General features: G+C 43.2%; 2 protein-coding genes across 4 annotated transcripts in view; one reads left to right on the forward strand and one right to left on the reverse strand.

Annotated features, from left to right (window-relative positions):
- Positions 1-2,357: 2,357 nt before the first annotated feature.
- On the reverse strand, positions 2,358-10,361 carry FASTKD3 (FAST kinase domains 3). Its single transcript, XM_082234403.1, has 7 exons — positions 10,313-10,361; positions 6,865-8,331; positions 5,866-5,951; positions 5,325-5,499; positions 4,348-4,417; positions 3,792-3,906; positions 2,358-2,566 (listed from the first exon to the last, which is right to left on the reverse strand). The coding sequence occupies exons 2-7, from the start codon at positions 8,303-8,305 to the stop codon at positions 2,468-2,470; spliced, it is 1,986 nt and encodes a 661-aa protein (XP_082090529.1). The 5' UTR covers positions 8,306-8,331; positions 10,313-10,361; the 3' UTR covers positions 2,358-2,467.
- A 358-nt stretch (positions 10,362-10,719) lies between these two features.
- MTRR (5-methyltetrahydrofolate-homocysteine methyltransferase reductase) overlaps positions 10,720-21,260 on the forward strand; it is a 28,916-nt gene continuing 18,375 nt past the window's right edge. Inside the window, exons 1-8 of one of the 3 annotated variants that reach the window (XM_082234399.1) lie at positions 10,720-10,730; positions 11,537-11,694; positions 12,926-13,079; positions 14,693-14,810; positions 16,312-16,657; positions 17,081-17,200; positions 18,171-18,324; positions 20,727-20,815. In XM_082234399.1, coding sequence (XP_082090525.1) covers positions 11,551-11,694; positions 12,926-13,079; positions 14,693-14,810; positions 16,312-16,657; positions 17,081-17,200; positions 18,171-18,324; positions 20,727-20,815 — 1,125 coding nt within the window. In that variant the 5' untranslated portion in view covers positions 10,720-10,730; positions 11,537-11,550. Of the gene's footprint in view, positions 10,731-10,970; positions 11,107-11,536; positions 11,695-12,925; positions 13,080-14,692; positions 14,811-16,311; positions 16,658-17,080; positions 17,201-18,170; positions 18,325-20,726; positions 20,816-21,260 lie in introns of those variants that run through there. The other 2 variants (XM_082234400.1, XM_082234398.1) reach the window with 2 other exon arrangements.

Below are 21,260 nucleotides of genomic sequence, written 5' to 3' on the forward strand. Positions count from 1 at the left end.
TTAATATTGCATCATATCATCTGATGAATTCTTTGCAGGGTTGCTAAATTAAGTGAGGCATGTTTTACTTGAATGTGCCTGTAACATGGCAACATTTATACGATGAGCAGCTCACAACAGCATTCTACAAGGAGCATTAGCTCATAATACAATATTCGGGGAAGAGGGCGCAGTTGCTCCCATGACATGGGGGTTTCCGCTTTTTTCAGTGCATCCTGCTTGCTAAACCAGCCATGTGCTTGTCTGTGAGTACTAGACTCAACCATTTCTTATGACATGCTAATAATATGCAGGTTAGAGCTTTGATTCACAAATCAATGGATGTTAGATCACAAATGAAGGCGCTGACAACATGCTTTTGCTTAATGTGTCTTTTCTCCCCTCATTCTTGGAAACAAAACCTTGTTGCATTTCTCATCGTTACCATGTCTTATAGTGTTAACAGCTTAGTATAGTTATAAAGCAAAATTCTTCATCCATGCATTCAGAATGCTCAGATGATAAATCTGCAAAATAAAAAAGCTTAGGAAAAGATATGCATTTATTTGACAGTACAGTATGCACATCATGAGTCACAGAGCCAAAGGCAGCCCACCAAACTTGGGCTGGAGCTGTGTCCAAGTTCAGGGGTCACCAACCTCACATTCAGAGGTGTTATGGCGCCTGCAAAGGCCTTCTTTGCTGCATCTGGGATGAACCATAATCCCCAGATTCATTTTTAAGAAAAGCTTATAGTATTTTAGAATCTGAGATACGAAGCAAAATATATAAGCAGCATTCTGCCAATTTTTTGAGAGAAACTAGCCTGCTCCAACCCCTCTCACTTACTTCCCCACTCTGGTCAGGGGGGAAATCCTGTGGGTGCCCAGAGGAAGAGCTGCCTGAGTAGTGAGGAGGGGGGCATAAGTGCTCTTTGAGAGAAGGAACACAGGTATTTGTGGTCTGTGTGAGAGAGAGGTCTGTGTGGGTGGCAGACCAATGGCTGTGTGCCATTGTTTCTGTATGGGTCTGCTTTGTTGAGCTTCCTACATTGCAGGGGGTGGGACTAGATGACTCTACAGTTCTATCACCTGATGGTTCTATGTGGACCTGAGTGTGAATGTGGTGTGGGCACCATCTAACTTTCCTGGTATTGGGGAATGCTCCCTGTTGCAATTAGGCAGCAACATCCTCTGTGTGTTTGTTTGAGAGAGAAACAATATTGTGCACTCCACACTCAGGAGCAGCAGGACATAGCAGACTTCCCATTGTAAGCCGGAGGTTATCCAGGTGTGGGAATGATGGCAATTACTAAAGTCTCCCCGATTTTCTATTATGCCACTCCTCCATGGCAGCCATTTTTTGAAGGGTGTCCATGGCACTTTCTCAGAATTCAAAATGTGCCAGGCGATCCCTGTCCTAGTGCTTGAAGAAGGGAATTATTCAAATCAAGATTTACAGCCCCAAATATATATTTAACTCTCTATTTCCCTACAGTATTGTTATTGTTACAGCTCTTGGCCTGTAGCTGTAAAAAGCAGACAGACACAACCATGGCTTGAGGTGAGAAGCAATTTGGAAGAAACTTACGAGCCACTTGGACTGGCAGTGATGTTTCTTTTAGTGCCATCACAGGTATTATTGTAACTTTAAGGGGCCAGAAGCCAAAGGGCAATGTCTGAGGGACCTGACACTTTGGAGTCCAAGCAAATGGGACTGGATGTTGTGTCTGGGATGGGTTTTCATTTAACTGCTTTAAAATGGTTCTGGAGCTCTGTCTTATAAGATGTTGCAACAAGACGGGGAAGGACTTCTTAGGGCTGAAACTTACAAGGTTGGAGCCCTTTCACTGCAAATGTGGGTGTTTTTTCAGTGAATGAGTATAATCCTTTTCCCCCTGTATAGTCCAAATGGTGGAATTAGCCCTAGAAGGGGAGTTTCCATTAGCACCAATATAGCAGCTTGTGTTAGTCTTCATCAGAATTGCACTGGGGAAGAAATAACTAACACACCTCCCTGTGATCCCTTAGTAAAATAGCCTCTCCTGCTAGCTATTAACATTAAACATCACTTTAATGTCACTGCTAGTTCAGCTCACAAATTCAGGCATCCGTGAAGAGTCAATAGCCTGGAAATAACGAATCTCTTGGCATTTCCTGTGGCAATTTGTTTTGGGCCGGGGGGGGGGAGGGAAAAAAATATTTTTTTCCCAGTTTTATTTGGGATGAATACAGTCACACTAAAAAAATAAATTTAGTTGTATTTTACCAGCCTTTTGGCACATTCTCTTTATGTATTGTTAGAGGACTGAGCTGTTCCACAGTGGAAGGGTCTCCCTCAGCTCTACAATTCGATAACTCAATGACTGGCCCAGAAAACAAGATTCAGGTTTTTTAAAATCACAGTAGCTTACCAAGCCCCAAATTTAAAATAATAATAATAATCCAATCTTCATAGATCTGTCAGCATCATTTGGATTCTATTTCAATCACCAGCTGAGCCTATAAGAGTTAGAAAAAATTTTCTTGTGCAGGTATTCCACTATATCACTTCTGGTCTTCAGTGATTCAAATTCAAAAAATGGAATCTGAAAGTTAAAAGGAAGGAAGAATGTATTACTGAAAGCATTTTTCAGGAAGCAAACTCAGATAATTTTTCTTCTGTGAAATTAGAGGAATTGGTCTGTTGCTTATTTTTTCTCATGTATTGTATCCTATAGTTTTTGATATAAGAAATAAAAAGAGCAATAAAAATTTAATTAAAAATCAATCCACAGCCACTATAGCACATCACAACTGATACAACAGGCAGAAAAACCATTGAGTGGTCTGCTGAGTGATCTTCAAGTGGTTCATGGGGGGCAGGAGAAGTTTGGAAACTACTTTTATATATCTATTCCATCTTTGGGAAGCATTATATACACCTAGGGTAGAATTCTCCCAGCAATCCCATTCACCTGTGGGGAGTGAACCACCCAATAACAGTACCTCTGCCTCATCTGGAATGAGTTTCCATTTATTAACCCCAATCTAGTCCATTACTGTGACCATGAAGTGTTTCAGGATGCCCATAGTCTTGCCTGAAGTCAGCGACAAAGAGATAAAGTTGGGTGTCACCTGTATATTGGTGACACTTGACGCCAAATCTCTGGATGACCTCTTCCATCTGCTTCATGTAGATGTTCCACAGCCTGGGGCAGAGTGTGGAACCTTGTGGGGACCCCAAGCAAAGCTGCCATAGGGTCAAGCGGTGCTCCAACAGCCCCATCCTCTGGAACTGCTCCTCCAAGTAAAAGCAGGACCAGTCCTAAGCAGTGCCTTCAACACTCAGCTCAGTCAGACTCTTAAGAAGGATGCCATAGTCAACAGTACTGAAAGCCGCTGAGAGGTCTGAGGAATCCAGCAGAGCCACGCTCCCCTGCCCTTCTCTTTCTTGGGAAAGGTCATCTCGTTATGACCAAGGCAGTTTCTCTGTGCCAAAGCCAGTTCTGAAGCCAAATCAAAATGGTTTAAAAAAAAACAAAAAAACAAAAACCCCAGCTTCATCCAGAAGTATCCTAGCATTTGCCAGCTGCCACTCTTCAGCTACTTGCCCAGGAATAGGATATTAACCACTGGCCTGCAATTGTTGACATTTTCCAGGTCCAGATTAAGCATTCAATGGGGGTAGGTATCAGCTCTTAAGAGCCCAAGCTTCAAGAGAGAGTCTGAGGCAGCAATATGGATTTCCTGTTCACACTATCTTGCCTGCAATTTTCCATTCTGCTTTGAACAGCAACCATTTGGTTCACCCCAACTACTTCAAGTATTTACCTGCACAACTTCGTAACCAGCTAGCTGTAGGTGCCTTTGCTTAATGGCCTCTTTTCCAAGAAGATTGTGACTGTTGGTGCAAAATCTTCTTTGATCATCAATGCAGAGAGCTATTCTGCCAACCAAACACAAAATAAGATTAAATATTTATCGCATTTGAATCAAACTTTTATGACATCCTGCATAGTTGTTGTTTTTTAGGATATTACACGTCTTGGGTAATACAAATACCTGACAAAACCTCCATGGTGCAATGTGGCTGCCATTTCCCTGCGGTGGGATGTCATATTGCTCTTAGCATTTGAACCACAGAATCTTGTGAAGTACCTCGACCCCAGGGGAAGATCCCACAGGAGGAGCACACCTTGCCATGGGCTGGTGGCACACAACAAGTTCTTTGAAGTGGTCTGTCTCTCAGTGCAATTGTTTAACTGAAATGTTTCTGGAGTCCTGTGGGATGCAGCCCCAGGGAAGCAACAAGCAAAGACACAAATTGAAAGAACAGAAAATTGCACACCACTTGCACTACTCTGTTTATATTTAGCATCTTGCTTACCTTTGGTACGCCTCTTCATGTCTATTAGCTGGTAGTACAAATCCTTCATCATTGAGTTTAATCTCAATATCTGGTGCGAGGAAGGAGCAAGAAAAAAGTTACTATGTTTCTACAGCAGGGATGGTCAACAGGTAGACTGCGAGGGCTCTGTGGTAGACCGCTGCCCTGCCCCCCCGACTCAAAAAAAAGAAAAAGGAAAGAAAAAAGGCCCAACAACTTTGACTTCCTAAAAAAAGCTCTACAATCTTGGTAGATCACTGCCAGATTTTTTAATAGTGGGAGTAGATCTCAGTCTCTTGAAAGTTGGACATGCCTCTTCTATAGCATATACTATATACGTTGTGCCTCTTTTTGTTTGGGCAAAACCACCCAAAATACTTGAGCATTATTCTTCTTTACCATCTGGAATGTGGAAAGCATATGTGGGCCTTTCTGCTTCTTATCTACACTTGATATGAATGCAAAGTATGAGATCTGTTAAAAGAAAACCATCTCTCATAATAGAAAAACATTAAGTATTAAAGGTAGCAAGAGGATAAAAGTATCATCTACATCCTATTTCCAACTCATTTAGTCTGCATGTGAATGGAAAACGGGGTGGGGGGTGGATGGGTCAAAAGAGGATTTCTATGATGGTAAGGACCCCTTTTCCTTCTGCAGAATAGTATAGTATCTGGCAGTCAACCGGATACTGACACACACAACCATGGGAATTTCCCGCAATATTATGCTGAGCAAGGAGGCATTTGGCAAGTAACTCTACTATTTAGGAGAAGCAATCATGTCAGGGATCAGCTATAACTTTGTGAAGGGTTGATTTGTTTGTTTGTTACTGCATTCATTCATGCAAAGTACAGGTCTGTTGAAGATGAATGCAGCATTACTTTACACACTGAAACAGAAATTTTCATAATTATGGGACTATGACCATTATCATTTGCATTCAGCAAGGCACGCATTAGCAACAGCTTCCCTACCCAGAGTATAGCAGTATGGTGTCAACACGTGAGAGGCAAAATATATCCGGGCCCCCAAGAGGTCAATGAGGCCAGCCTTTACTTTGCTGTAGAGGTGACTGTCTACCAAGGACTCCATTGAACGATCTGGCGTGAGAAAGGACTTGACAATGTACTTGGGAAGGAGTTGGGGACCCTATTAAGACAGGAGAGGAAAATAAGCAGTTTCTTCCTGCAGGTAGAAATACTAATAAATATGCAAGCAGTTTGGTACAAGGACAGGAATGGGTTACAAGGGAACACTTGGTGGCACAGAACAAGTTATCTACAATCTTTTTTTGGAAGGTCCTTATATAGGTCCTTCCGCTGAACTGAAAGCCCAACGGGCCATGAACCGAACACTAAGCTACCAGCAAAATTCAGTATGACTGCTGCTATTGACAGTTACTAATTAGCATCATTACTTAAGGCTGCTCATTTTATTATGCAACACTGTTGCCTATTCTGAATGAACATGTGCAGGATCAAAACATGCACAAAAAGGAATGGCATATTCTCATACCTCGTAGGAAGGACACTCCAGTGTAACTGTTAGAAATAGCTGGGTCAACTGAGAAAGAACAGACTTCTTCAAACCAGGTCCTTCAGCTGGGATAAAAGAATCAGAGGCATCAAGAAAGATGGTTACACAATTTATTTCCCTTTTTTTTTTAAAAAAAGGGGGCTAAGAAACAGCTGCTTAAAGCTATTTCCTAAGCTTTCATTTCACACGAAAGCTACTAGTCACCAAGGGGAGTGTAAAGTAAGATTTGCTACCAACTCTGCTGTACAATTAACAAAATACTGGGAGGCTGCCCCTGAGCTCCTGCCCCATTTCATTTTTTTTAAAAAAATGATATTTATTAATTTTTCACAAACAATAAAAACAAAATCCAACATTTAAACGTTTAAACATTTAAACTACAAAAACAAGACAAATAAAAATACACAGTAGAAAAACAGTTGATAAAAGAAAGATAGAAAAAAATAAAAAGTAAAAAAGAAGAGTAAAAAGAAGAGAAAAAACCACAAAACAAGGCTAAAAATGGATTGATATTTTCAAATCTTATGTTTTCTTCACTAATTTCTTGACCTCCTCACACCTCCCATTTTGTATTCCAGTTCAAATATTAAATTCAGCAAATCCTTACCCTCTAGCATTTTATCCTTACTCCATATATTAACCTATTATTATAAATATCCATTTCCAATTATCATTCCCTATTTACATTTTCATAAGCATCTCTTTACCAGTACCACTTATTTTCAATCAAACGTCCTTTCAACATTCCTTAATTTTACAGTGCTTCTGCAGGTAATCTTTAAACTTCCTCCTGCCCCACTTCAATCCTACTGCAGATGTAATTTCCTAAGGTCTCTCCAAGACCCACGCCTGTTCTCCAATGCGAATTCACAACTTCCATTACTAGCCCATGTGAGTTAACAATGTTACCAGGGCCATGTCATTTATATGAGGTGACATTTCTGAACATCCACATCCCTAGACAAGCTATATACTTACCTTGCAACTGCTGCAGAAAATAGGGGCTAAAGACTTTTGCCAGGAAATTCAGGGGATAGCGTTCAACTAGGGTGCATGCATGAAGAAGGCTCAAGAATACATGAGGCTGAAACTGGGCCGACCGAGTGCTGAGTATCCTTTCAAGCTTTTGGAAAAGAGAAGGAGCACACAGAGGCAAATAGTTGAGTTTCCCAAATGGAATAATCTGCTCAGCGATCTGAGCAGTGGTGAAGTTGTCAGCATTGTAGATGAAACTTTCTGCCACTGCATTGAAGATGCTTTTAGAAAGGATGCGCTTCCTGCTGCAGAACTGCATGACTTTGGAAACTGCACAGGGATGCATGGTGAAGGCGTATTTGGCAACATGTCTTTCTAGAGCTTCAGTGAAGAACTGGTCGTTGTGTCCAAAATGAATGAATGCCTCCAGCACCTTTTCTAGCTCATTGTCAGTGAAATATGGGATGTGCCGTACTGAATGCTTGCAAAGCTTGATCACTAGAGGAATGGCTTGGGTTTGATCAAGAACCACCAGAGCATTTAACACTGTACTTGTCATTTCGGGGCTGAACTGAGGAACCCGAGTTACAGTTAAATTGCTCATTTTGTTTAATAGGGCTTGGTACTTTCCTCTCTCCCCGACACGCAGCTGCAGCATTTTGTAGACCATGGCCATTTCATCAGCCTTCCAGTCCTCCAGGTTTGTACTTTGAACTTGGTCCATAATTTGTTCCAGAATAGCACAACTTGGACCCTCTAGATTGAACAAGGATTCTCCAAGAACACACAGATTTCTAATAGTCATCTGGACTTTATCAAGACGTTCTTGGCTCTCTGACACCAAACGAACCATCAAGGTACTCCAGGGATCCACACGTAATTTTATCAAAGCATTTAGTGAATTTACAAGACCAGATTCAGACAGGCTTCGTGATTCTTGTTCCAGTTGGAAGCAAAGTGACCTGAAGACTTCATCCTCCATCACCTCTTCTGGATTATTCAGCATACTGTCCTCCAGTTGAACATCACACAACCGCTGAAGGACAGCTGCCACCATGGTGTCAGATAAACTTTCCAATGCGCTTACAAATCTGAAAATGTCTTTGTATGAACAGAAACAGTTCAACTTCTTCAAAAACACCTGTTCATCTGTCCACGTGCTGCCAGATTTTACACTGTTACCAGCTTCTCCATGGAGTTGCACCATTCCCGTAACATAGCCGGGGTGATTTCCCAGTTCCATATGGTAGTTTCTAGAAGCCGTGCACTGAAAACCACAGACTGAACACACTATTCGCAATGTTGAAGAACCATGGGGACATAACCTGAACTGCCTAATTTGCTGGCCAAAATGGTTCAAGGCTGTGCCTCGAGTTAGTAGCTGCCTACATGCTTGCATTCTAGAAATAGATGCCTGGATACATCTAAAATTCATGGAAGCCATTTCAGGTCTGCTTTGAACATTTCTCCCTGAAAGAAAAACAACAACTAAAAGTCAGTGTCACTATAGAGATATCCTGGTTAGCCATCGAGAGCTTTTATTATTATTATTATTTATTTTTTTAAAAAAACAGCATGAAAAGAAAGGTCAAGAGATGGCACAATGAGGACTGTGTCCATCCCATAGCTCTACAGAAGGGGAGACTAAGTACATAACACGGTACTGTCCACAGAATCAAGTGTCTTAATAACCTCAAATTTCCATATTCATGGAGAATCACATTTCTAGCCATTATAGATGCAAAGCTATGCTTCAAAGTGTGATGGGCAGTGGCTGTTGAAATTCCAGGAGCCTAGAGTAAGGGTTGGCTTTTCTTAGTATGGAATCTGGATTTCCGTGGCATGGAATTTACATTATTAAGCATGGAATACTAACTTCTTTACAGTGAACAAGAAGTGAATAAATAAATGCACTGAGCTGAAATTACAGGCAGACTGATGATCCACTGGCCCATGGCCTGAGTATTAATCCTTTACTGGCATACACAGGTTACAAGTATAAGTCAAAGTGTAAAATTAGCATCTGTTTATGAAAGCAGATACTTTAAGATAAAACAGATAGACGTCATAAGGTTAAAAAGTGCCTCTCAAGTCTTACAGTGACATCATTTCATGGCATCTCTCAGAAATTTTGCTACATTCACCATAATGTCAGTAGAAAGGAAACCTTGGATAAATCAGGGCAATTAAACCTTTCTTTCAGCATGAGATTTAAATATTTCTTGCCGATTTCAGCATAAAAATGGACAGTAAAATAAAACATGTGCAATGGTTTCAACCTGTTTTATACCACAAGGACAATGCCTTTCTAAATATGGGATTTTCAAGAAGCTTCCTTGCAGAAGCAAGATGAAGTGAAGTTACATCTTGCAACGGGAAAAGCTCTATGTTGGTGGGGATTGTATAGGTGATGTAAATATGGAGTGATTTGGCCAAAGAAAGGTAAGATCCCTAACCCCAATCGAGAGCAAGATTTATGGGCTGTAAGGCTGAGATTTTGCAATTCAATCTCTAGAAATCTGTGCTTGTTTGAAATGCTTCTGACAGTGATCTAAGCAAATGGTACCAGTATGGGCAGCCAAGGAAATCAGTGCATGCAATTGGTCCTAAAGAATTAGAATGTTAAATCCTTGTGCACTCTCAGTCCTTGGAGGACTGCTGGCCTGTGGGGGGTCATGCACCACGGCTTGCCATATCTTCCTTAATCACACAGATGCACATTGGTTTGCCTGCTACTGAAGGACAGCACAGAACTGGGAGAGCTGGTTAGGAGGGCAAATTTCCTTGCCCACCCCACAAGCATTTGTTAGACTTAAGAGCCTCAGTAAAAAGAAGCCATAAGACATCCAAACAAACATCAGATCAAACTGTACCACATTCTGGTACAAACATTGCAAGCTGTATCTCTTGTGCTGAGCTGTGGCGAGAAGGGGCTTCAGTTATGTTCTCACGAGGACCCCTCCCCACACCACACCACCAGCTGGGTTCTACCAGAAAATGTCGCATTACATTATGACTCAGGCGAAATCTATCTAAACTTCAGATAGACAAGTCACTTTTAGCTAAAAGCATGGGGGGTCATTAAAGGACAAACATATGCGTGTGTTTAAGACATACAGATAATTATAACAAAAGCAGCAAGGCAGCAAAGAGGGAGCCAATGTGGCTTCCCTATGCAGGGAGGAGCCACCCCCGAGAAGGCCCTCTCCCGCGGGAGAGGCGGGCCTGAGGGAAGGGAGCTGGACCCGGAAAGGGAGGCCTTGGCGGGAGGCGCTTCATCCCCGCCTCGCGGGCCGGGCCTGGGGAGGCCTCCCGGCTCTGCCCTGCGTCGGAGCCGCGCCTTCTGGGGCGGAGGCAGCGCTCTGCACATGCTCAGGCGCGCGGCGTCCTGAGCCCTGGAATCCCGCGCGCTTCGCTTGCCCTCTCCTCCGGGGCTGCCAGGGAGCCTTACCCGCTTCTCCGCGGCGCTTCCCTCCACTGCCCGCCTTCCGGTTGGGGCTCGGCCTGGTTTTCCGGCAAATGCACGACCCCGGAAGTGAAAGGGCGAGGCCTGGCCGGCGCAGGGCCTTCGAGCCGCCGGATGGAGCCGGACCACAACTCCCATCACCCCTCGCGAGAAGAGTGTCCTTGTTTCTGCCGGAGTGCTGGGCTCCCTTGGGCGGGTCCAGGCTCCGCCCTCCAGCAACAAGGGGAGGTCGCAGCGGGGAGAGGAGAGAGAGAGAGAGACCCGGAAGCACCGCCTTCCCGCCCCTAGTCTACTTCTCCAGTCTCTGGTTCGAGTGCCGAGCGCCCAATCGGCCGCCTTGTCCCGCCCCTTTTTGCTCCGACTGGCAGCTCTCCTCTTCCGCGGCTTCTTCCCGGGCGAGCAGGTCTGGGCCTGGGGAGGCGCGGCGGGGGGGGGTGGGGGGCCGGAGGCCAAGCCTGGCCCGGGGGCGGCGGGGCTGCCTGGCCGTCGTCTCCCCCTCCACGTGCTCTTTTCCCCGTGTCTCCTTCAGGCTTTCCTAATACAGCTTCTCTTTTCTGTCGCGGGCAAGAAAATGGAAGCTTTTGCTCCGTTCCCTTGTGCAGACTGAGGGGGATCTGACTGCAGTCAGGAAAATAGGACCTACTCAGTTGCTGTGATTATGTTTTCCTAAGCAAGAATCAGGATGATGATCATGATGATAATAATATAATAATAATTTATTACTTATACCCCGCTCATTTGGCTGGGCCTTCCCAGCCACTCTGGCCATCTTCCAACAGGTGATTAAAAACACAATAAAAGATCAAACATTTAAAACTTCCCTGAACAATGGGGTGGAGATGCTCCTTCAGGTATACAGAAATAAGGATAGAGAGGTTTTTCCTAGAGGGGTTTTCCAATTAGCCTTGAGCTCCAGGATTTCTGCTGCCCCAAGCAGTAGCCTGTGCTGCCTATTTTGGTTGGGCCACCTCACTTGGGGTGGGTAAAGTATGTCCAACCTGATCCTGCACATATATTCTTGGAGGCAAGTCCCACTTTGTTCAGTAATGTGTATAGAATTTTGGCCCTGAACTTGCTTTCTGAAGGGTAATATATTTGGAAGGCTGGGGGGAGAAGAGAAGCAGGAACTGCTGTTTCTGGAAAGGATTACAGTCTCATTGTTGCATATGAAGTAACCCCTTTGCTTTTTTCTTTCCCCATGTACTGTAGTTGATCTTTGAAAGATGTGCTGTAAAACAAACCGTAGGTTTTTGCTCCTTTATGCGAGCCAGAAGGGTCAGGCAAAAGCTATAGCTGAGGAAATATACCATCAGGCCAAGGACAAAGGGCTTGAAGCAGATCTTCACTGCATCAGTGAGTCAGACAAGGTAAGATTCTTTGAACACCCGATTCAAATATACAGGAGTGGCATATTTGCAAATGACTTTCCACAACATTTCTTTGGATCATTCAGAGCTTTCCTTAGAAATCTTTCCCCTCAAAAGGTACATCTTGATTTTGTTCTCGTTTTGTTGAAGTCTTTGGGTAAAAAGGGTAATCAACGTAGATGGTAGTGACGTGTTAAAGACTGCACCTTCTACCAGGTTGCTCACACTGCAGATTTTGTCCAAGGGAAAAGAAATTGGAGAGGGGGAAAGGGAGGGTCATGGAATCATAGAAATGTAGAGTTTCAAGGGATCCCGAGGGTATAAGAAGGCAGAAATGTGAGCAAATGCACTTATGCATACTTGGGTTTCATCTTGATTACATTTGCATTTCTTCTTATGCCCCCTGGTGGAAGTTATCCTGTTTTATCCTTAGGACAACCCTATGAGGTGGGTTAGGTTGAGAGAGTGATTGGTCAAAGTTACCTAGTGACATTCATGGCTGAGCTAGGATTTGAATACAGGACTATCTTATCTAAGTTCAGTACTGCAGGAAATCTACTACACTATGCTTATATATTGCATAGATTTGTTCGTGGAGAATTAGGATGCAAGAGGTTAAATTGTGGATTGAGTATATATCATTTGTGAGAGTATGTGATTTTTGATTCCAAGCTCAACTATTGCATCTAACTTTGGATCCTTGCAACATGTAAAGACCTGCCTACTGTACAAGCTGAGGCAAGACTTGGAATTAGAACCATTATTCTGTTTTTTTTCACTGGTTGTAAAACTCCGCTATTTGTGTGGGATTCAACAAATGACTCCCATCCACAGAAGCCCTGTGCAAGGACTTCTGCTGGTGCAATAGGGCCTTCCTCCCTTCTGCTGCCCCCATGCACCCCCTCCTGAAATTGGCTCAGGGGTCTGTGTCAAGAGAACTCCTGGGACAGCCCATGTGGGGAAGGGGGGGGGGAATTCTTCTATCTGTAAACCAAAATGCTTGCACAGATGGAATCATCACCTTAGTGTGATATTAAATTCCTCCCCGTAGCAGGCTCAGAGCTATCAAAATAGATTTTAAAAAGCTAATTGAAAAACCTGATGAATTGAAACATCACAATGGCTTAACCTCACATTACTGGATGTTCAGCTCTGATTGTGTGCGTCCAAATACCACCCAGTTTTGAACGTTTCTGCATTATGCTCCGACTTTGTTTCTTTCAATTTACAGTATGACTTCAATAGTGAAAAAGACCCTGTGGTTATTGTTACTTCTACTACGGGTACAGGAGAGCCACCAGACACAGCAGTCAAGTTTGTTAAGGAAATTAACGATAAATCTCTGCCATCGGACCACTTTTCCCATTTACGATACGGATTGCTAGGTAATTTGCTTGTAAGCTGCTATTCGTATAAAGCAGGGGAGAAACCTTGTTGCTAAAAACTTCAGGCTGGATCCAATATATTTTTGATCAAATTGCTTAACTATGATAACAGTTAGTATAGCTGTGCGGCCCTCATTACGAGTATTGATGAGACACAGAATCAGGCCTCTCTGAAATAAGGATTTAGCTGTACTTTCTTCATTGGGAAATATGAGCTATATATTCTTAAATTTTACAATTTAACATCCTTTGTATTTTTAGACTGTGTTTTTGCTATATCTTTCCATATTTTACAATTATGATCCATGAAAGAACTCTGATCCAACAAATGTGATTCCAAAGTCGATGGCAAATTGGTATGAATTTCAATTGTATAACCAAAGGGGATTATTTCATTTATGATAGTGAAATAAAAAATAGCACTATACATTTATTTATTTTTACTTCATGTGTGCTGTTGAATAGGAAACCAGTAGAAAAACCAGCATGACTTGGTGTCTTAACTTGACTTACAGAATTCGAACATGCTTTCCTGCTTTTAAGGTGCCATCCGCCATATATAGCCAGCTAGTCTGCTAATTAATTAATTTTGTCTTTTAAAATTTGGAAGTCTGATGACTTAAATACAGGCATCCCAAACTTAATTGTGGAAGAGGCTTTGCCTATTGCACTTTGGAGAGCGTGAATATTGCCCATAATTCATTGACTTTTTCACTGATAATTCTGGTGCCTGGCTACTTACCTTTATCAATGAGCAATTTTTATTTATTTATTTTTGTAATAGCGGTTGATTCCCAACCAGATTGCAGGGAGGTAATGGTTTTCTCTAGATGGCTGCTTGGAGGGATGGGTGGGAGCAGCAGCCTAAGCCTCCAGTTTGCTAAAATGGCGCATGGCCCCCCTTTCTTTCTCCTTTCTGCTTCTCCTGCTGCACTGAGGAAGTGGCTGTTCCTAGAGCAGGTCTGTGTGCTTCGCAGTTACTTCCAGATAGTAGCCTGAGAGCACTACGACACCATGTGGGGCCGCTGCCCAGCAATTGTGCCACACGTCATCCGTTTCCAGCATCACCTGGGGCAGGCAGGGAGGGGTGAAGAGGGAGAATGAGAACCATTCTCTCTGTTCCAGTCCTTATGCCAAACATTTCAAGCTGCGTAGAAGAGAAGTGCTTCTTTCTGAGTTAGTATCTTAGGGCTAGTCCAGATTGGACTGATGGTGGCGGCGGCAGCAGCAAGGAGGTGCCAGTTCCCAGTTCAGAAGAAACTTACATTCTTGTTCTCCTCTTCTGAACCGCCTGAATGGTTTAGAGACTGGGACGGGTGAGAGAGTCAGCTTTGGAAAATTCCACCCTGCCTTACCAAAGCTTGGGGGGGGGAGAACACAGTTGGACTCTGCGTGGAAGAAACCATTGTCTACTTGGCACCGTCCACCATCCATGTCTGCACAAGGAGGCCTGTGTTGGCAATCCTAGGAACTTGTGCTTATTGTTTTGTAGTTTGTCTTACTGCTGCATTAAAGCTGGAGGGCAGAGTTTGATTTGTTCTGAAACACCTTGTCCGGGGAATTGATCTGATGCAGGTATCTTGGTTTGCCTTTTCCCTTACTTTTATTTGCAGGCCTGGGAGACTCAGAATACACATTTTTCTGCAATGGTGGGAAGATAATAGACAAACGATTTCAGGAACTTGGAGCACAACGCTTTTATGAGGTTGGACTCGCTGATGATGCTGTCGGGTAAGAAACCTAAATTTCTCTGATGAGGTTTTGGTTAAGTCGTCTTGTGTGGCATTTGTTCCAATCCCCACCCCCACCCCATCTATTTATAGCCCCATCTGGACACCAATTTAGAAACTGAGGAGGAGCGAAATAGGAGAGATCTGCCAGTGAAATAATTTACTTTTCCTCAAATTAAGCACAAGGTTGGAATGACTCTCCACTGCTCCTAAAAAATTCATCTCTATCCTAGATGAAGATTGCTCATGCATGCATGCTTCCTTCATTCCCCCAGGAAATGAATTTTCCTTCATTCCCCCAGGAAATATTCCCAGAAGCAGGCAGTGTGTCAGCAGTAGCCATGGGCAATTGTGACGGTTCAAGTTAAGAGCATAGCTTGCTTAGCCTCAGCTGAAATGACCCCACTGAGTCTTTTTGCCCACTGGTTCTGCAGAGCTACTGGGCAGAAACATTCCCAAACTCCTGTGTACAGCTGCCTTCACTGCTGCCTTGCCCTTCTGCTCCATATCTCTTCTTGGAAAGAGCCTCTTGTGACTTGATCTCCCAGAAGAAGTAAGAGGAGTTGAAATTGATAGACATGGTAGAGTTTGTCCTTCTTTGCCTCATTAAGTACTGCTATTGTTTTCGTTTTTTGCAAATGCAGTGCAAAGAGCAGCACAGCACATCCCAGTAAGTAAATATCTCACTGGGGCTCTTGTGATCATATCAGCTGATAGAGGGCTCTGGTGTGCTGCTTTTAATAATGGCTTTTAAAGTGGGAGAAAGCCAATAGCCAGAAGAGCGAACTTGGTTATTCAACACATCATTATTAATAAAGTTTTAACCTTAATAGTCTTTTCAAATTCATGTATCAGTGGCATTTAACACCCTACAGGATAAGCAAAATTTACAAAACTCCAGAGCAATTTGAGCAAGAAACTTCATACACGTTTCCTGACCACGTGTCATTATAAAGAAAAATTCTGGAACAACGTATGAAGAAAACCCAAAATGATTCTTTTGTTCGCAGTCCAAACAGAAATAGAAAAGGTGGACATACAGTTAGTCACATATCTTCTGATAGGTGCAAGGCTGCGCCTTAGTCATCTCTGGAGAAACAAAAATCCACAAATATGGGGAAAGCCTTGTTATTTAGATTAACATACCAAATAAGAGCTAGCATCAGAACAGTAAATAAGAAAACATTTTTTTTTTTAAAGATGGGCACTTCTTCTAAGTTTCTAGAATGAGAAAATTAAATATAATACCACACATTGTAACTTTCCCCCACTACTATGAAGCCTGTTAAAATATGTTAAAGTCCTGTCTAGTGAGACGTGTGTGCAATGTCTCAGTTCTTGCTTTTTCTTTTGTAAACCGCTCTTTAAAAAAACCAACATAAACCTTTGAAATAACTTGTAAACTGTGTTTAAATAATCTGCAGATGCTGTTTGGGTGCTGACATTTATTCTGATCTTTCCATACATACTTTTTAAAATTCACTTTTTTTGCTTGGTTTCAGTTTGGAATTGGTGGTTGACCCTTGGATTGCTGGACTTTGGCTTGCCCTCCACCAAGAATTTGCATCCAGAAAGAAAGAAAGAAACCACACTGAACAACCTCCACCTCTTTGTGCTGATGCAGTTTGTAATTCGTGCATAAACTCCAGAGTAGAGCATTTGAAGCTAGAAGTTTCGGGTGTGAACAATGATCTCCTAGCAAAAGCAGTTACTAAGTCAGAGCTTCCCCTTCAAGGTTCTCAGCCTTCACTTTCCCACTCGGTTCCTCCACTTTCACAGTTGGCTCTTAATGTTCCTGCTTTGCCACCAGAATACCTAGAAGTGCACTTTCAAGAAAGCTCCGGGCAGGTGGGTCTCCCACACGGACACCATTTCTAGATGTAAAAGTTTGCATTTGGGAACTAAAGATGCAACATGATTTTAAAGTTACTTATTTGTGAAGAAGGGAAATGATTTTATTATTACATTTATATCCATCTTTTTCCTTCAAGGAACGCACATTGGTGCATGTGGTTCTCCTTCCCCCCATGTTATCCTCACAAGTGGGGAGAGGAAGATAAGAGATGATTGTTTTTACTGGGAAAGACCACAATGGCTTTCTTCTAAAGTTGGAGAATTAAACATGTTCTCAGCTCTTTCATTGAAATGATAGGCCTTGATGTGCTTGGGGGGGCAGGATCATGTATATATTTTACTGCTATTTCATATAATGGTGTACAAATATTTATGTGCTTATTCCTTCAGTCTAAATTTACGTCCGCTTGTTTTTAGGATCCCAGCCTGCTTTGCGTTTCAGAGAGCTCCGTTTCCCAGGTTCCTGTCATCAAGGCTGTTCAACTTACTAGGGATGATGCAATTAAAAGGACTTTGCTGCTAGAACTTGATATTTCTGTAAGTTGAATTCGTTTGGGGTTTTTTATTAACTTGACAGAAATGATAATGATGATAAACCTATGGTACAAGACAACCCTTTTGAAGTCCACTGTCCCAATTTTAACACTAAACAAGTTTTAAAATATGATTTTACAGGGGGAATCTGCAATAAATGTTGCAATGTGAAGTGCTCCTCTTTTGTGTTCCAACCAGGCAGCTGTTCCCTTTTCCAAGACATTCTGTTCCCTCTTCCCAGGTTTCTGGGTATCACCAGCTATATCCAGTCCATCATTTCATGCCCACTGAGACTTCTCAGTCCACAATGAGTTGGTTTGGGCTGCTCCTGCATTAAGTTCCTCCCTCCCAAATTCCGTAAAACCTTGGGGTGGGGTTACCTGCCAGTGCCTCCTTTTGATGTGTCAGTGGTGCCATTTGGACTACCTAAGGTTCCAGACATGGCCCTCAATTTGGTAAACAGAAGTGTATCTGTACATGTTGCAGTAGATGTTCAGGTTAGTATAATGAAACACTTCCTTCACGGGAGTTTATAGTTGCCAATGAGCTGCAAAGGTCTTGGAGGACAAGAAGGAGCACACATCCATTGCTTTGACAAGTGTTTATTTTCACAAATTGTGGCATTAAAAGAGGGGATTGTATCTGGCTAATATGTGGAGAAGACCACTGATTTCAATAAGTCTAAAGATTCCTGACTGACTTATTTCCTTGTATTTATAGCACACCTTCCATTATGGTGTCCATGTAGTTCTGAGGCAGTTTCCACCCAGACCCAAACCTGCTTAGCTTTAGCTCATGCACCGTCAGCCCATATCTTGGGATCAAGTCTGTTGGAATCATGGGTTTCCTTGGATAGGTCTTGCTGAGATAGAATAACCCACAATGTTTGCGTGCAATGTAATAGAGGGAAGGAAATGGTGTGTGGCACGTGTCTTTCCAGTTTCACATGGACCAACTTGTATTTTAAATACAGAAAACCACATTTAGCTACCAGCCTGGGGATGCCTTTAATGTCATTTGCCCTAATTATACCAGTGAGGTGGAAGAGCTTCTTCATATCTTGGGACTGTCAGAGAAGAAAGATTACTTTGTTTGCTTGAAGGTTAAGGCAGGCACTAAAAAAAGAGGTAGGTTTTATACATTTACCATGATATTGCATGTGATACTGCCCTTCTGAGAAGAGAAGAGAAGAGAAGAGAAAACTCATTTTGTGTAACTGCCCCTTCATTTTGGGATCTCAGGAGTTCTGTGCAAATTGCATTTCAAGTTAAAATACCTGAGGCACTTGTTAGACAGTCTTGTCCCCAAACTTGTGCCATCTGTCTCTTAGAGCCTTGTGACGTATGAGCAGGACTTGGACTCCAAAGCTGAAATAATTTTAATCTTTTTACAGCTTCTAAATCATTGCCCTTTCTCTTCTCTTTTCTGAGATTTTGCATATGTGATCCTTTGAGCAAGTAGCAGAGTATCTAAAAATGTACTCCAGTTTGATTTTGAAAACCCCAAAGTTACAGGCAGCAGATGTACTAACTGGATATCCTATTTGATGTCAGTGGGAAAACAGAAACAAAAATAGACATAGATGGGTGTCAGGGCTGCCTCAGGTCTCAGCTCACAAAAGACCAACGCCAAGCTCTCCTTATATACAAGGGTGTTTATTGCAGTTCATTATTGGTTCCACAACCGAGGCGCGCAGCCCCGCGTCTCTTAGGCTAGACGTTTGAAGTCCCCTCTGAATCAGTCCCGCCCCTACACCAGCTTAAGAGGCTTGTGCTAGTCCACCTCTTCCTGTCTTTCCTTTTCCGCAGGGTCTTTTTGCCCCCCTGGGTTCCTTCCCTCCTGCTCTCGCCTGACGCGGATCCCTCAGATGCCTGTTCCCCCCTCCTTCGTGCTTTGGGGCCAGGCTCCTCCTCCGGGCTCTCTCCATTTCCGCGCGCCTCCACATTTGAACTTGGCGCGCACTCGCTACCCCTGACCTTCCTCTTGACACTTACACTACTCCCTGTACTACTCTCCACCTCTTCCGGCAGGACGTCCTGCCCCGATCTCCTTCCCCTGTCTCCATCCTGCTCCGCTCCGTGTGTCACACTGGGAACTCCACTCTCTTCACTTCGTTTCTGCTGGGAAGCCGGCCCCGATCTCCCACTCCTACTCGGGGTTTCCCTGCTGCTTCCCTGCTCCTGGCAGGTCCCCCCTGTGACCCCCCTTGGCCTGACTAGGGGCGCCCCCTTCTGGGAATCCTCCGATTCACTTGAGAGACTCATGGAAGACCTCAAGTCATTGTCATCCTCTTCCTCACTGTCCTGGGATTCTTCCCCATCGCTCTCCGTCTCCCCCCTCACCTGTGCCTCTGTCTCTGAACCCCTGACATCGGGTTTTAAGGCATTTCAATTTCCATTAGATTTTTAAACTGAAATGTTTGGGGGGCATTTTGTTCTTTCTATTCATTTTAAAACTAATACACACCCCTAGTTCATATGCCACCAGCATATGTGTGAAGTTGGGGAGCGTTGTCTCAATGTACATGCCTTCCTTAGTCCTGAATATTTTCAAATACAAGCCTAATTTATCACAATGGAACTTACATAAATATAAAAATGTAACCTTACTACTATTTTGTTTGCCCACTTACCTAGTTTGTGGAGATTCTTTTGGAGTTTTTATTGGTCTCATTGGGATTTTGCCACAATGAATAATCTGGTGTCCCACTGCAAATTTGGCCACTGCTCTGTCTGCCTCTGCATTCTGATAACTTATGTACAAGTTAAATAGTCCTGGTTTAAATGATTACAGAATTTGTGGAGAGCTTGTTGTTTACTTCCCTGCTTTGTGACACTGTCAGTCTACTTTTGCTTACTTAAAAAAATTTATTGATTCTTAAGGACCTGTCATTCCATGACTGCTAGGTAACAGTCAGCTTCTTGATGTAAATGTTAAGGAATCCTTGATAAGGTTAGGATTCATAGAATCATAGAATCATAGAGTTGGAAGAGACCACAAGGGCCATCGAGTCCAACCCCCTGCCAAGCAGGAAACACCATCAGAGCACTCCTGACATATGGTTGTCAAGCCTCTGCTTAAAGACCTCCAAAGAAGGAGACTCCACCACACTCCTTGGCAGCAAATTCCACTGTCGAACAGCTCTTACTGTCAGGAAGTTCTTCCGAATGTTTAGGTGGAATCTTCTTTCTTGTAGTTTGGATCCATTGCTCCGTGTCCGCTTCTCTGGAGCAGCAGAAAACAACCTTTCTCCCTCCTCTATGTGACATCCTTTTATATATTTGAACATGGCTATCATATCACCCCTTAACCTCCTCTTCTGCAGGCTAAACATGCCCAGCTCCCTTAGCCGTTCCTCATAAGGCATCGTTTCCAGGCCTGATTCCCTGGAATATAATTTGAAAGCTGCCACTCTACATGAGTGAGTCTTCTAGGAGGTAGCTTTTACAACTCACAAGTAATCATAAAGAAGAGTGGAACTGTTTCTCGATATGTTCCCAATTTAAATTTATTTTTTCTTCTTAAACAGGAGCAGCTGTGCCACTGTATATACCTGAAAAGAGTACTGTGAAATTTATTCTGACATGGTGTCTGGAAATAAGAGCAGTTCTCAAAAAGGTGACTTTTTACTTTTTCAAATAACTTTATTATATCCATTCTTGGTACTCTCTAAGGCCTAGACTGGTTGGGTGGTTCAAGTCTGCATTGGAGGAGTTTGGAACTTGGAACCATGGGCATCAGGGAGCTGACACAGGGACTTCCCATATAAATTTATTTTTGCCTGAGGTCAAGAGGAAGACATTCTCAGTTGCTCCGGTTTTAGCTGTTAGTCTCTGAGCAGTGCAGAATCTTTGCAATAAGCTCTCAGAAAGTAGTTTGTCCCCTGAAGCCGTCAGCCCATTTGTGAGCTGTTGCGATGCCATGGGATGTTCATGGGGTGGAGGAGGCCGGATTCCGATCATACTGAAGCCAAGGAATGAGGTTTCCCTTGGCCCAGAGCCTCCCATGCTTAGAGCAGCTCCCATTTCCAGCTACTGCCAGACCCATCAGCAGAGAATCCCTT

The sequence above is a fragment of the Podarcis vaucheri genome, assembly GCF_965113315.1.
Source record: "Podarcis vaucheri genome assembly, chromosome: 8".
Taxonomy (NCBI): Eukaryota; Metazoa; Chordata; class Lepidosauria; order Squamata; family Lacertidae; genus Podarcis; species Podarcis vaucheri.